Source organism: Syngnathoides biaculeatus, chromosome 3 (genome assembly GCF_019802595.1).
Source record: "Syngnathoides biaculeatus isolate LvHL_M chromosome 3, ASM1980259v1, whole genome shotgun sequence".
NCBI lineage: Eukaryota > Metazoa > Chordata > Actinopteri > Syngnathiformes > Syngnathidae > Syngnathoides > Syngnathoides biaculeatus.
The window spans coordinates 20,058,886-20,075,595 of record NC_084642.1 but is presented as its reverse complement, the minus strand read 5'-3'; the positions used below and the strand labels follow the sequence as shown (position 1 = coordinate 20,075,595).

The 16,710-nt window shown below is 41.1% G+C and overlaps 1 protein-coding gene across 1 annotated transcript in view; it reads left to right on the top strand.

The window, feature by feature from the left end:
- The window catches only part of LOC133498183 (thrombospondin type-1 domain-containing protein 4-like), a 34,011-nt gene extending 17,795 nt beyond the window's left edge, over positions 1 to 16,216 (top strand). Inside the window, 12 exon segments of the mRNA XM_061814717.1 lie at positions 6,526 to 6,730; positions 8,965 to 9,140; positions 9,208 to 9,274; positions 9,369 to 9,545; positions 9,817 to 9,946; positions 11,162 to 11,366; positions 11,444 to 11,477; positions 11,480 to 11,616; positions 12,100 to 12,273; positions 12,338 to 12,517; positions 13,990 to 14,134; positions 14,208 to 16,216. Coding sequence (XP_061670701.1) covers positions 6,526 to 6,730; positions 8,965 to 9,140; positions 9,208 to 9,274; positions 9,369 to 9,545; positions 9,817 to 9,946; positions 11,162 to 11,366; positions 11,444 to 11,477; positions 11,480 to 11,616; positions 12,100 to 12,273; positions 12,338 to 12,517; positions 13,990 to 14,134; positions 14,208 to 14,353 — 1,776 coding nt within the window. The 3' untranslated portion in view covers positions 14,354 to 16,216.
- The last annotated feature ends 494 nt before the right edge of the window (positions 16,217 to 16,710 follow it).

Here is a 16,710-nt window from a genome sequence, read left to right as displayed (position 1 = left end):
GTATGATGACAAAATACTATTTCAAGATGAAAAAATACTATTTCAACAGAAGAGACTTCATTTGATGAGGAAAGTCATATTCCAAGATAAAAATTGAAATATTATGAAAAGAACAGTCGAGTTGGAAAAATAAAATAAAGGCCTTTTTGTGAAGTTGAAGTTGGTGTTAGGAGCCCATGTATGCTGAGTATATTTATATACAAATGTACACTTTACTAACAAAATTTTTACGTTTTGTGTGAAATTTAACGTGAACTTAAAAACTTTTGAATGCGCAATTCTATGTAACTTTCGTAGATGTTAGTGTTCACTAACAGGAAGTTGAATAACAAAATTCTGAACAGGTGCTGGGTCCATGAATAGACTAAAAATATAAACTTCCTTATCCAATTAGGGTTGGGATTGAAACAGTCCTCTTTTTCATGCTGTTCACATTTTGCTATTATGAGACCAACACGTCACTTAATAAATGACGAACAGTACCTCGTTGTTGCACGGCTTCAAAGCGGATGTTCTCAGAAAGGGGGTGGCCACTTAGCTTCGGGTGTTACACTATCAGCACCAGGTTGGAACAAAGATCCAGAAAGACAGGAAGGCATAGAAACCGTTGAAGAAGTGGACATTTTTATCGATGGACTCGATAAAACTGAATGTTGCTGTTCATCTTCTTGTTAGAGAACAGCAAGTTGCGTAAAAAGTAATGAAACAATGAACAGTTTGATCTGTACATTCAAAGGTTTCCAGATGGTCCGATTAAGTTCACCAGTAAAGGTTATACAGAACTGCATTCAAGGCAGAGCCTTGAATTGTTCTGAGTTATGTACGTACTGTACGTTGGAACTAGGAAATTCTTGAACAAGTTAGCTAGCACGCGAATATGTGCATTCAACTCTTCATTTTTCGGCTAGCAAGAAAAGAAAATGGTGGACCAGTCAAGATATACTGTATGAATATATTAACTTATATAATATATAAGCAAATTACTCACGGAACTTCTTAAACTTGTCAAAGTACTGCTGTACAGTGTAAAATATTTTTGATACGTATGGTTTTACAATATGGATTTTCTGGAGTGCATCCTCATGGATAAACGGAAGCTCCATGTATAGTGATAACAGCATATTAAAAGTAAGAATTTACTAGCGTGTGGCACAGCGAAGGGGGTTGTGGTGTTGTTGTCACTTTGAAGCGCTGACTCCATGTTGAAATATTCAAGATGGCTGACCATCCTGGCATGTGGGCGGCACATGCACGTTAAGTGCGACCTTACGCTTAAGTCGACTTCCAGACTCAGCATCCCGTCATTCCTCATGCGAATATTCTCTAAAGGGGAAGTTTACGGCCTTTCCAGATGCTATGTCAAACCTCGCAAGGAAATATTTGATCTGATTTGTGTTTGTGTATTTGAATAGCTCGGCCAATCCCGGCGTGTCCACTAAAGGTTCGCCTTTCACCCCTCGCTCGTAAATAAGTGTTAAAATACAGCACTGTGGCTCCATCCTGTTATGACTTCACAGCATCAGTTCACCTGTATCCCCGATGATCGGACGACTTGAATGTCTATTCCTTAAGTCTTGTTTGTAGTGTGTCTTTGCGAAAATACATTTTAGGGATCACACCCCAAAACTCCATGTGTATCAACCCATGTTTGACAAAATGACACCACTTTCACCGATTGACACAAAATTTGGTGGACACGATGGATTAAAAATCTCAGTGGAACCATCCCAGAAATTAATCAAGAAGTCGGCCATTTTGTTTTGAAGCAGCCATATCGGGCAAATTCTAGGACTGCTACATTGATGAAGCACTTACGTAGGAATTCATTCAAATGAGCCGTAAATGGAAGCAGGTAACATAGGCAGAGATTCGATGCCCCCCCCCCCCCACCCTCCAACAAAATGCAATAATTAAATAATTTAGGTAATAACAAGCTATGTGAAGAAAAGGTGAAAGCTTTCCTCTTTCCAATAACGCTAAAAAAGTGAGACCTAACCACAGGCTGTGTCATTAAAGTAATAAAGCACATTCCAACCCTCCATTTTACTTTTCAATCTTTGATTAACCACAGCAGAGTTAAAAAAGACTTTTTGAATTTCAAAGTCAACCTCTGCCGCGAACTGGAGCGTAACTCCAAACCTTTACACTCGCTTGAACCCCAATGGGCGACCACACATGCATAACAAAAGCAGCGCTCGTAAAAGGCTTGAAGTGCCGACTCGGGATGCTAATGCTAAAAGAAATAAAAATAAAAAAAAAAAAAAAGGCAAAGAACAAATCAAACAAAACAAACGGCTTCAAACGTACAAGACCGCCATCTCAGTCGAACAAACAGAACTTGCTAACGTTAGCTCTGGTGTTAGCGCTCATCGCAACATGTTTTAGATTAAGGTTACATGTTGCCAATGAAAATAAATGCATTTAAACTCAAACTCATCGTTCTCCCCGCCCCAAAAAACAAATTTGAACTGTTATTAAAACAAGAAAGAACCGTTTAGCACAGTTTCATCCTATAAGTGGAACTTCAAGTTTCAGAAAGCTCTCATTTTTGCCCAAGAAGTGAACTAACCCTTTTCTACCCAAATTTGATTATATTATAATATTAATTTGGGGCATCTCATGCAGAAAACCTACATTGAGTACTGGTATAGTACATACTGTTTGTTTTAAGCACTTAACTACATACAGTATAAAGCGCAAGGCTTGCTTGGTTGTGGAATTTCAGGAAGGTTAAAATCCTCCGTCCTAGTGTCAAAGTGCTTGAACTTGTAATTATTGTATGAACCGTACAGAAGCGTTTGAAGCCAAAGTTTGAGCAATACTGCAAGATTTCATATCACTATAATGCAAAGTAAATACCAGGCCGATATTGCAAAAACTTTTTTCTCCCCCCATTTTTAAATTGGTCGCATCATCAAATTAAATCTAACATACCCATCTCGTTCCACAGGTATTGATCGATATCAGTACTGTTGGTATCAGTATTTGAATCTAACTTTCTGCATGGTACAGAGCGAGGCAGCGTGTGGGGAAAAATACCGCTGGGATTTCTTTTTAAGACCCACTTGTTTTCAGAGTCAACTCCGCTGGTAACCACTTCCAGATGAAGGTGGGCTTGGGTGACACTTTTAGCAATTACATTTAAAGGGCACATGCTTACAGCATGCTACCAAGTAGAGAGAGCGTGCAGATGGCAGGCAGGACGTACCTACTGAGAGAATGTGAACAACTACATGATCTTCAGGCTTGACATTCTAGTGTCACATTTTAAAGTGTTTGCAGTCTTACGCCGCTGTTTGCAAGTAATTGACACCTCCTCTAAAAGGGTTCGAATAGACTATCCATGCCACAAGATGGTGTCAAATCCCTTTTTTTGAAAAAAATATAAGTTCCTCGACTAACTTCGGCATAGTTCGTCAGGACCGAGATGTCAAAAGATGGCTCCTAAGTGACACTGTTATTGCTTTGGCCTGAGCACAAAAGTGACATCTCTGCATACACAACCAGAATCAAACTATTATTAACAGTGCAAGTTTATTGACATCTAGGTTGTGTGACCAAACCCGGAAAACACGTTACAACCTCCTGTGTACTGCATATTACGTTCTTTAGGGTTATCTGTGTTCTATCTATGGGATGATGACGTGACGATTTGAAGCTGAATTTACAAAAAAATTGTATTCTCTTTATGGACTCTGTTTTCAGACAAAAGCAAAATACACGCATGTCATTTATTTATAGAAAACATTTGATATTATGCAGTATATGTAAACATGAAGGAAGCCTGAACATCAGCGTTTGTCATCTTTGGGAGCTTTGTGGTGACATCTTGTTAAACATTGTAAATCTTTTAAAGGGAAATACTGTACGTTCATCTGAGATGACACGCTGTGGCGACCCCGAAAGGGACAAGCCGAAAGAAACTTACTTACTTTTACTGTACAATAATTTTGACCATTGTGACAACGAAATGGACTGCTGTACTGCATTTTGTAAGGATTGTGTCTTTGGAGGCAGAGGACATTTTCAAGTCCCCCTGTGGACAACAAAGGTAAAATGGCAACAAGTTGTTGCAGAGATGAGTCTTCTTGCTGGCTATTGTTGAGGTGCCCTTGAGCAAAGTCCCAGCTCAACTTATGCAGTACTCTTTGCCCACCTTGCCTTGTACTCCGTCCGGGCCGGCAACCTACCTGGGGTTCACATCCAGGAGCCCACACCTCATATAAAGCTCCTGTACAGTGAGTGGCGAGTTATTGGAGCCCGGTTGGGGTGGGGGGTGGGGGGAGTACTGGAGCAGCTGAAAGTTGCTTGAAAGTTATTTTGTGTCAGTATCTGAAGTCCAAAAGTTGATGGCGGGTATAGAAGTATACTCCCGAGGTGTAGCTCGGCAAAGTGCCCAAAAGGACAGACAGAATACAAATAAAAGCATTGATAGGGAAAGCCACAAACGACTGCATGCGTGCGTGCCGCCATCCAAAACCAACCAATTCATTGCGCCCATGGGCTCCGTTTATGGCAGGCAAGTCACACTTGCAAGGTGCGTTCAGGGGCACTGCGTGAATGCTGCTCTTTTCTAATCCAGTACTAAATTGTAAAAATTGATGACAAGGAGTATTTGTTTTAGAATGGCTTGAGTTTAGTCATGATATGGAATTTATTTGGTTTTGTACGTATTATAAGAATAGATAAAAGATACATATATATAAACACACACACACACACACACTATATATATTTACAGATTTCAGCTTGAGTTGTGATGAATGCAAAATTATCAATTAACCATTGCTTCTTTCATTCTGTGTTGATGTTTTTGTATGCGCATTCAGGACAAAAGTCCTGTTTTTGTTTAAATTGTTTCTAATTTAAAAAAGGCATTTTTTAAAATGAGTTTTTTCCACATTTTTTTTATTTTGTTGTGTGATTCTTCAGCTGACTACTCATGTAGACTGAATGGGTGTCGACATTGGGAAAATGAAATGCCAGTACTAAGAGAAGTAGCCTTTTGGCGACATATTTTTGTTTAAAAAAGATGTTTGAATGAGTTTATTTTTGGAACGGTGCACTTAGTTTAAAATTTTCAATTACAAACGATGAACTAAATTAGTTGGCGTGGAATAGGAACTTTACCAACACAGAAAGCAATGAGTTTATAGTTTCATATCGTCATCACAAAGTCGAAAGGTTCAGGCGTTTTGTTTTGTTTGAAATGACTTTCTGACTTCAAAAGTCATCCCGGTTCTTCCCGTAAGGATCCCTGCGTGTTCTGTGGTTGTACGTGCCATTCATCGACAAGTCCGACTGGGGATCTATAAATCACGATGCACGTTTCCTCTGATCCGCGTTGTCGCCGTGGCCGTGGATAACCTGGATAACCCAGCGTTTTTTTTTACGAGGGGAACTTTTGACTCCTGCGAACGTATCGTGCGAGGTGCGATGGATTTTATGATGACATGCTCGAGCCTTATATTGCTTGCTTGTCATGTCACTAACAGCTCTTCATTGCTGCGTCTTTATTCTTTTTCCACGAGGGACTTTTGACGCTCTGAATGCTGCATGACCTCGAACTTGAAATTACTTTTTATGACTTAGTTACTTAGTGCCAGACAGCAACACTCTGTATCCCAGCCTGAGAAACACGAAGTGACAATTACGATTGCTTTCAACACAACAGGATGGGATAATCAAGCGTCAGGTATTCAACTTTGCATCCTCCTCCCCGTATTATACAATTATTACACACAAGCCTCTTTTCAAACCGATGCCACATAATGATGCAGATAAGACGATTCGCAAAGGCGGGATAATGGTAAAACTGTGTGTGCTTTCACTTGGGATGGTGACAATGGCTTTCAAAACCGCACGGCAAATGGAAAAAAGTGAAGCCATACAGGAATATAGGAAACAGTAGAGGTGCAACAGTTAATTGATTAATCAATTAATCTATGCTCAAATGATTACACATTTTTGCTGCCCCTGTTTTAGAGATGTAATTATTTTCAGCCCCCCCCCCCACACACACACACACACATACAGTTTTTCTATTGATACACAGAGTCTTATCTTGCAATAATCACTGCATTGGTCTCTTCTATGGTTGAAAATTTACACAGGTGAGTTTACTAAGCCACCAAGAAAAAATACAAATCTAAACTTTTGCTTTTCTGCTAATAATTTATCATCTTCCATCATTTCATTTAGCATCATATCAGTGGCTTGGGCTTGTGTGCTCTGTAGTAAAATGAGTTCCATCTGCTGGGTGTAACTTAAGAATGAAAAGTGTTCACAGTTAGCCTCGCAGCCCACAGTTTGAAAACCACTGTACAACATCAAAAAGTGAAAAAATCCAGTATGCTATGTTGACCTTTTTTTCCCCCCGCACGGAAATCACAAAAAGTTCCCTGGTGGACTTTGTCCCCTCCTTACGGAACACGGAGCATGCTTTACCTGATTGTTTATGAAACAAAGCTCGCCTCTTTAGCATCAACTAGCCATCTAACAATCCTCACGTGGTGCCCCTCACAGAGTCCAGGCTGCGATGGTTTCCTGGGGTCCGGGAAGGTGATGGACAAGTGCGGCATGTGCGGCGGAAGCAACTCCACCTGCCGGCTGGTGTCTGGATTCTTCCGCCACTCCCTGACAAAAATTGGCTATCACAAGATCGCCGAAATCCCGCAGGGAGCGACCAAAATCAACGTCACCGAGATGGCCAAGAGCAGCAACTACCTAGGTGGGGGGAAAAGATTCATTTATTTATTCTCTATTATGATCTGATTTCACAAAAACGCTTGGAATAAATACGACTACTACGTAACTGTACACTACAGACGATGTCTTCATTCATTTTGACAGTGTCAAATGTCACAAAAGTGTAAAAATAAGTCGACAAACTGTCACTATATAAAAGACAATGTGGTGACAAAAATCCAAAGATAAAGCCCAGAATGATTTCTGTACTGGCTGTACAGGCAATGTTGTAAGTCACTTTTTGATATTTCAACTGTCAAACCACAAAAAAGGATAAAACTCAGTTAAACACTGGTGGTATGTAATTATGAATTATGGTTCTAAAAAGCCAAAGAAAATGCCTACAAGTAATGTTTGCAATTACTGTACATTTTAAATAACAATTTTAGATTCCGAGATTCCTAAATGTGTAAAATTAGGTGACCCGCTCTCAATAATGGTATGATTACAACATTGTAAGGGCAAAAAAGCAACAAAAACTAAAACAAAACTCCGGATATATACATCCATCTATCCATCCATCCATCCATCCATCCATCCATACATCCATCCAACGCTTTTCCAGGTTACGAATGTATGGTATGAGTAAGGAAAAACATTCCTCTTTTTATAGTTTAAAGACAGTTTTAGGTAGCATTTTTAACTGTCATGCAAGTGTAAAAAGAAGTTAAACATAACGACTATCTATGAGCATTGTATTTAATTTGTGATATGCACATATCGATGTTTTTATCAAGATCTATTTCATTTGTTTATTTAGTACAAGTTGTTGTGATTGGTTTTGCACTTTTATTAAAACATCACCTTGAAAAAAAAGTTACAAGTAGTACGTTACAAGATCTCAGTCTCATGTAAGCTCCTGGTGGAAGCCACCATATTTGCAAGTATTATACGTATATCAATAAAAATTAAATGGAATTTATAGGTGGCACTGGGACAGCTGTAAAGGGTTGACCTCATAGTTCTGAGGACCACGGTTCGATCCTGGCCCTGCCTGTGTGAAGTTTGCATGTTCTCCCCATGCCTGCGTGGCTTTTCTCTGGCCACTCCGGTTTTCTCCCACATCCCAAAAACATGCAACATTAATTTGAAACTCTAAATTGCCCCTAGGTGTGATTATGAGTCTGACTGTTGTCTGTCTCCATGTGCCCTGCGATTGGCTGGCAACCAGTTCAGGGTGTACCCTCCCTCCTGTCCGTTGACAGCTGGGATAGGCTCCAGCACTGCCCGCGACCCTCGTGAGGATAAGCGGCTAAGAAAATAAATGGATGGATTTTTTAAAAAATGATGCCTCTGAGATAAATAAAGTACTTGCTTTGGTACAACAATAATTACCTTCCTGTTTTTGAGTCAGTGTAGAGCATTTTCTCAAGGAACAAGGTGCGTTCCCATTCAAGTAATAAAGTATAGAGGGTTGATACTGGACTTTTCATAAGCAAATTAATCCCACATATTTCCTGAGTGCGTCTCTTTTCTGGACCCAAATGTGCTTTTACTTTATCCAAACAATTTTTTTTACAAGTCTAATGTTACACTCCTAATGCATTTCTAATGGCCTCGTGTTTTTTTGGCTCCAACGTTTGCCCAACAAAAAAAGGATTCCAATGGTCCAGTTTTCAAAGTGAGCTCCATGCTTCCCTTAAGTTGCACTACTCTGCATTTGCCTGATATTTTCCAATATTTTTCCCAGGAATATATATATACTGTATATCTTACACACACAATTTAAAAACTGTTCAAATTGTTTTAATCAATGAATTTATTTTGTATATTCATAAAACAGAAACATTATTTGGAACAATAACAAACGCAAGGGGTTGATTTATTTTTCATAGATTTTTTTTAGTAGATATAAACAGTCATTAACATTTTACACACTTTATTTTTAATATTTAAAAAAAATAAAGGTTGTTTATTTATCCTTGTATTAAAAATGTGAATTAAAAACATGCAGTGATGACATTATTTTTACTAATTTTTGAATATCTATTCTGGATTAAGAATTGATTTATTTAAAAACAGTTCCCTTAACACGTGCTTAATTATTTTATCTTTAATTCTGAAATTTTAGTTCTTCTCTACACGCCGCAACTTATAGTTCCTGGACTTCCTCTATGAAAAAAAAAAAATCAAAAAAATCAAAACCCAAACGAATTGTGGGTTGACCAGCATTTAGCCTTTGAGAGCTACTGCACTTATTGAATCGTTCTCCCGCAGCCCTCCGAAGCCGATCAGGACGGTCCATCATCAACGGGAATTGGGCTATCGACCGGCCGGGCAAATATGAGGGTGGGGGCACCGTGTTCACTTATCGCCGCCCCAATGAGATCAGCAGCACCGCTGGCGAGTCCCTCCTCGGCGAGGGGCCCACCAATGAGATCCTGGAACTTTATGTGAGTTGAGAACGCCCAGGATTTTCATCTTTTTCCACTCGTGAAAGCAATTCTCTACTTCCCTCAGATGATCTTCCAGCAGCCCAACCCGGGCGTTCACTATGAGTACGTGGTCACCTTGGAGACACCCCCAGGTAAACAAGATGGCCGGTACCACAAGTCACATTACGTGACTTCCCGCCACATATACCCATTGGCGTTACCCATCATGAACTCCCCGTCTCTCAGGGAATGCCGTGAATGAGCAGGAGGTGGGGCATGACGGTTCCCAACAGGGGAACTACGACCCGGTCGGCGGGGGGAGGTACCCGCCTCATCGCCACGACAACCAGGTGCCGCGCCGCCAACGGGAATACAGCTGGAAGATGGCCGGCACCAGCGACTGCAGCGCCTCCTGTGGTAAAGGTCAGGTGATTATTATTTTTAAGTCACACAGTTTCCTTTTGACGTCAACATCATGTTCATGAATTCCTAGATTCACTAATTGAAAATGTTCTTTTTGGAGCAAGTGAACCCCCTGATTTTCAGAGAAAACGCTTAAAAGAGTTAGATGTGCGTTCGGAAATGTAGACAAGGTAAAAGGTTTAGCTGTGAATGTGTTAGCTAGGGGCTTCAAGCTGAAATTTTATCCAAAAGTCCCAAATCCTGAATGTTTAGTGACTAATGTGACGTTTAGGTTTCAGGCATCCCATCTTCCATTGCGTCCACCGCCTAAACCAGGTCCAGGTCCAGGACATTTTCTGTGACGGCAGCAGTAAACCAACGCCGCAGGAGGAACCGTGCAATCTGGAGGTCTGCCCCGCATTGTGAGTCATTTCATGTTTATGTTCATGTACTTTTATTTATTTATTTTATTCAAATATCTGACGCATTGATATAAATAAATATATAAAACTGGAAGTGATAATCAAAAATTTTAACCAAGTTGAAAGAGATCATATGCTCTCTGGAGTTCATGTTAAAATGGCGCTGGGCCCTACAAAACCCATTATCTCATGGCAAGAAGTATTGTCTGTGTTCCATGTCTTGCTCAAAAGAGCTGCAATTAAGAGTTTTTGACTTGTGTCAACTTATGTATTACTCTTTTTAGAAAAAAATATAATAAAATGTCCTCAAATATTGAATGTTATGTGTGCGTGTGAGTCCTGGGATTTGCACATGTCATGGTAACAACGAGTTGGAGTCCTGGACCAATGAGTAGCTGCAATTTAGGACCAGAGAATACAAATACAGTAATCCTCCATTGCTGCATCACGGTTCCTGCTTCGTGGTCATGATATATTGCAGATATTTATTGCAGTTGTTACTCCATCTTTATACTGTTAGTACAATATTTTTTCTTTCCCTCTCCCCTGCTACGTTTCCCCTCTTCCTTGTCTTGGCTGCGCGGAGTTCGTGATTTTAAAGCCCGAGATCTTGCATGCGATTGGTCGGTATGGTTCATCGCTAAAACCTGTAATATGTCGCAGCACTCCGTATGTCATGAATCGTAACTGTTCTTTATTGGCTATGCTTCCGTGTCTGGATGCGAAGGACTGTCCAACAGTTAGCAACCTTTGTATGTCGCCACCATCGAGACAGCTCCGTAGCTCGCAAGCTAGTTAGCTAACAGGTTTCCCTAAAGTGTCCCACATGTGTGCGTCTACGGAGCTAAAGTGGTTCTGTCAGCGGCTCACTGCGTTGTGGGTGGTATGCGAGGTGTTACCAAAATAATGGAATCTCATTAAATACAAAAAAAAAAAGTATCGTGCCCACTGTATATATGAAACGGTAACTCTGGCTATTAGCATCAGTACTGTTAGTGGACAATGATTCGCTGAAACACTTCAGCAACACACAGATGAGCAAGAGTTAGAACTCTTCTAATCCCGTGACCCTCGTGAGGATAAGTCGCTCCGAAAATGGATGGATAGAAATATTTAACCTAGCTCATATAGCATTCCTATTACTTGTGGAGGTCAATGTTTAAATTATAATCTCAAAATATAACGTCCTTGTGATTATCTCTCGCCGTTCGTCAGCTGGGACATTGGCGAGTGGTCGGAATGTAGCAAGACGTGCGGTCTGGGCACGCAGCAGCGTCAGGTCCTGTGTCGGCAAGCGTACGCCAACCGCACCCACAACGTGCACGGCAGTCGTTGCGGGCACCTGGAGCGGCCAGAGACGGCCGGCACCTGCCAGACCAAGATCTGCAGCGAATGGCACGTCCGCTCAGATTGGAGCGCCGTGAGTAATGGCTGTCAATTATCGCAAAAACGATTGCTTGCGGGCTTCTTTCATGGTGCTAAATTATGTCTCTGCAGTGCTCGGTGCCATGCGGGCTGGGCCAGAGGTGGCGAGAGTCCGCTGCGTCAGCAATGTGGGTGACTTTGTCCCTGACGCAGAGTGCAACATGAACCTGAGGCCGGTCCACGTGGAGAACTGTGACATGGGGGCCTGTGCCAAGAGCTGGTTCTACACAGACTGGGGCAGCAAGGTATCGCTCGCGTGCAAGTTCATTGACGTCATTGGTTAAATCTACAATAGGGTTGTCAAAGGCTGGAAAATAGTTTTAAATATTTTACTCGACAATCATTTTTTTATTTTGAAGAACAAAATCATCTACGTTCCCAATCCAAGCCGTTCATAAATGATCCTTGTAATGTGCAGCCTAGCATTGATTATAATATTTATGTCTGTAATTACATCTTTTAAAGTAATTTTGAATCAATCCATAATGACAAAAACTCTGCGGCTGCTATCAAAACAATGAATTCTAAAATCTCTTTTTTGTGTGTGTGTGCGTGTGTGTGTGTGTGTGTTAAATCATCACCTCATTTCATGTACACTGATTTCCCCCACAAATGTGTTATATTTACCTTCCCTTTGGCTGGTGATGTGATGGCTACCACAATATGTCTACAAGGTTTTCGTTGAAGTTTAAAGAAACAGCCGTGCCCTGCCGTTAATACTCTTCTAGTGTTCTGCCGAGTGTGGAGTGGGCGTACGCACACGTGGCGTCCTGTGCCTGACCGATCACATGAGCGGCCTCCCCCTAGAGGCTTGCGGTAGCGAGCGGCCCCCCGACTCTCAGGTGTGCAACACAGCCCCTTGTGACAACGCTGTGGAGTGGTTCACCGGCCCTTGGAGTCAGGTATGAATACCACGACATGCCATTAGGATGACCATGTGACTCGACGTGCGCGTGTGTCTTCCAGTGTTCAGCAGAGTGCGGCGCAGGCAGCCAGCAGCGGGCGGTGGTGTGTCTTACCAGGTCACACGAAGTCGTGACCGTAGCACCCCAGTATGAGTGTTCGTCACTGGAGAGACCGCTGAGCAGGCAGAGCTGCAACGTGAAAGCCTGCGGCGCAAAGTGGTACTACACGGACTGGAGTGCTGTGAGTGAGGGCCTGCGATCCGTCTCACTAAATTATCATAAATGAGCGCGGCTATCATTCAATAGAAGTCAAACCAAGATAACAAATGAAATACACATACCGCATAGAGCTCGTGCACATGATGTCACCATTTTCACGGCGCTATATTGCCGGTCAAACAGAGCTTCTCGACATTGTGGGAGACATTGAAGAGAATATTTACGATACCTGAGACCTGTTGTGCTGTTGTTTGTCACAACATTCAAAGAGATCATTCTATAGCATACCAGGTGAAAAGACCAGAAAAGGTCTTTGGATTTAGGCAATTAAACGTGATGGCCGGTGCCCGACCAAAATACACACACCCCTGTGTAGCGTTCGTTTCATTTCAGATAGCAATTATTCTTCTCAGTCTCAGATTATCAAAAAGTATTTATTATGCCAAGTAGGCTCATTTGAGAACAATGCATATTAAAAAAACATATCTGTTGCAGAGGTTTACGGAGGTTAAGTGTAGCCGCAATCGCTTCCGTGTACGTTCCGTAGAGACGACTCCGTCCTCTTTTTTTTTTTTTTTTTTTAAATCATAGTTAATGAATGAGAGTTTGTGTAAAACCAGGGGTCATTTATTTAAATATCGGTATTTGTATTGAATACTAGCGGAAAAGATCAATGGATTCTGGCAAAGGTCAACGTGTCACCGAACACACTTCCGAGCCGTCATAACGGTGACTGTGGGATTTTTTTCCTGATTGAGAACAGATCCAGCAAATAAGTATTTGTATGCACCCAGACTTTTATACACTTTCATACTTTTCCGTGTAAATCTCAACGACTTACTCACCATACCCATGTGCATATCTAGTTGTCCAAGACAAACGGAAGCGAATTAACAGTCCAATTTCTTATCGGCGAAAACATCGACTTCGGCATTAAATATGGGTCCTCTATGCCAAGTCTATCTAATTTTTCCACGTACCATGATTTATTTTCACCTTCTCAATGTCTGACGGTGTCGGACAACACTGAGCGTCGTGCTGTAAGACATATTTTCATGTCGTCTCCAACCGACTTTGCATTGAATAATGCTTTGCTAGACCGGCAATATGGCGAGGTAAACAAAAGTCACGTGATTCTACAACATAGGTGCACAGATCTATAAACACCCATTTGTCGCATGTTCCAATTCTTTTGCTCACTTGAAAAGTGGGTAACTTCAAATTCAAGCTGCTTTGTCCTGGGTTGTATAACACGTCGAGATGTAAATACCACGAAACAAAAACGAATATCTGAACTTTAATCTCATATTCAACTTTTGATCTGAAACCCAAATGTCTTTCGGATGCAAGTAAATCAAAGGAATTGGCCTTGCCGGTCCAATACCTTTGGAAAGGAGTGTATCTGTATTTTGGGCAGAAGTACTGATAGTTTAATGAGGACAGACTTTTAAAGGGTTGACCTGAGATTTATTTGTCACTTTGTGGTCCATCCAGTGCTCCAAAACATGCGAGGGAGGATTCCGTGTACGTGAGGTGCGTTGTCTATCCGAAGACACGCAGTCCAGCAACAGCTGTGAGGAACGGCTCAAACCTACTGAACGGGAACACTGCAACCCCGATCCTTGCGTACCTCAAATAGGTTGGTCCTAAAAAGCCACACCGATTAGTTTGCGTTATTCCGTCTCTGATCTCCGTGACGTCTCCCGTTGCAGACGAGCACTGCAAAGACGAGTACTACAACTGCAACGTTGTGGTCCAGGCTCGCCTGTGCGTCTACGACTACTACAAGAAGACTTGCTGCGCGTCGTGCTCGCGCCACCCCCACAGACACTCAGTGGGCCACAGGGGCCGCAGCTAATACTCATGGGACAGGAAGTAGAAACATTTGCAGGCAGGAGCGAACCGGAATCCGCTCACGAGATGGACGGGACAAATCGAGGGAAAAGTAACATGGCACCTGTAAATCTATTCTGTTTATTGGTCAGAGCAGTCCTGATGACGTATTCAAGAGCACTGGGAGTTTGGATGTGTCCCTCTTGCAGTCGACAATGTCCAACTCACCCAACTAGCCGACAACCAGATCGCAAACTACTTGACCATTTAGACAACTTTTTGGCCATTTTAATGACTAAATAGCGAGCTAATCAACTAACTCACAATAGTAAACATTTGACAAACTAACGTCTGGTGGAGTAAAAAATTAACAAAATTAACTATTTTACTTACCTTTAACGATTTGTTCAATTATTTTGACTGACTGACTGCCTAACTAGCAAGACAATGACCTGCTTCAAGACCTAATTTCATCACTTCAAGTAGTTGACTGATGAGCTAGCGATCACACCATTTTACACAGTAGCAAGCTAGCTAGCTTTTGGACTGTCTCACTCAAAAGCTCACCAATTGACCAAGTCAATTAAAGAAATATTTAACCATCTGAATAGTAAATTATTTCAATAGCTAACCATTTTTTTTTTTATGATTTCATGAATAAATAGCTGAGTTTAACTATTAAACAAACTAACTAAATTACTATTCCAACGGTTGGCCTGACAGGCTAGATAGCTAACTGCCGGTAAAATTTTAATTCCACCAATATGTAAATATAAATTTTGTCTAAATGAGTCTTTGTCTGATGTTGGTCTATTGGGCTTCTTTCATTGGCCATTATTTGGTTGGAACTCCAGACTTTGAGACAGTTTGTAATGCGTGACATTAAAATGTTGGATTTCCCAGTTTTCTTCAATGCAGCATCACAATATTTAAGATGAAAAGTAGAACATGGACGCTCCTGGCTTGAATGTAAATATGGAAGCTTGTTAAATGTGTGTTTGTTAAAAGGACTGTTTAAGAACACTATTTATTTATGTATCTCTCCTCAGAGAGAATTCTGTTAAAAACCATTTTTTTGCTTTCACCTATCTAGCTGTCGTGACTTCCAAATCCTGATGTTTGATTCGTGGAGGGAGATCGCATTCCAAAATGTTGCAACTGCTGCTCAATGGATGACCGTACATCTTATTTACTTCATTAACTTATTCACCAACCTCCTCCTCCCCCCCTTCTGGGCACACATCTATAGATATACATACTGTATATTATGATATGTTCAGGGACCTGCAGAGTCTGAAGGAATCAAGTTCTGGCTCTTTATAAAATACCACTAATGGATTGACAGACCAACTGGTTGGTTCGTGAAGGAACCATTTTCCCTCAACTATTTGACTTACTAAAGCTGTGTTTGGAATCAGTCCTTATCAAATGTAATGCAGGACTATATTTTGAGTTTTCCATTTTGAGTGGATGGTCGAATATGGAGTGAGTTTAAGTATACTGTACCCAATATGGTGCCATCAAAATATCGCTTGAAATATACGGTCACCAGAATTGTGGCACAAGACAACGTTTAAGTGGAGCAACACAGATTGATATAAAGTAATTTGTATTCATTTTGGAAAATATACCCTTCTTGAAACAACGTTACGTACGAGTTGCTTATTTCTCAAGACTTACTGTGAAGACTCCAAATTGCGCCAAGTTGAGCCGTCTAACGTGCAGACAATGAGCAAGTGAATTCATATACTAAAGAACATCATAAACAAGTACAGCGTCTACAAAACTTGTCTAAGAACGCTTAACATCACGGAGTACCAGAAAACTGGTCATTAATCATCACCAAGATTTATTATGACATCTCTGCTTATGCCCACTTACAGTACACCACTGAAAATATCACGATTGCTTCAAAGTTTTTGAATTTTAGGGACATTTAGCGGTTTTGCCGAAAGAGTTCTATTATTATTTGAGTATTTTTGTGTAGAAGGAACAATACTTTTACTCTGTTGCCATGATTTGAGTTGTGACGGACGTTAAGTAAACCCTCAAGGGTCAATGCCTTGAATCCGAGTTGGCCATTAAAGCTGATTCTGATGAATCAAGAGTGTATTGACCTCATGGCTGGCATATGCACGTTTCTACATCCATCGGTTCCTTGGTGACATTTAGAGGCGATGCCGGGAAACGTATAAGAAATCTGCACTTCGGAGACACAAGAACTATGATTGACCAGGGGGCAGGAACTCTCAATTCTTTTAACCAGTATATTGAATGAATAGTTGTGAGCATACCTATTAATTGGTCAAGGTGATCATTTCCATCCCGGTTCTTCCGCCCATTTTGGCCAAAATTTGGTGGCTGTTGGCTGTCCTCTTCTCA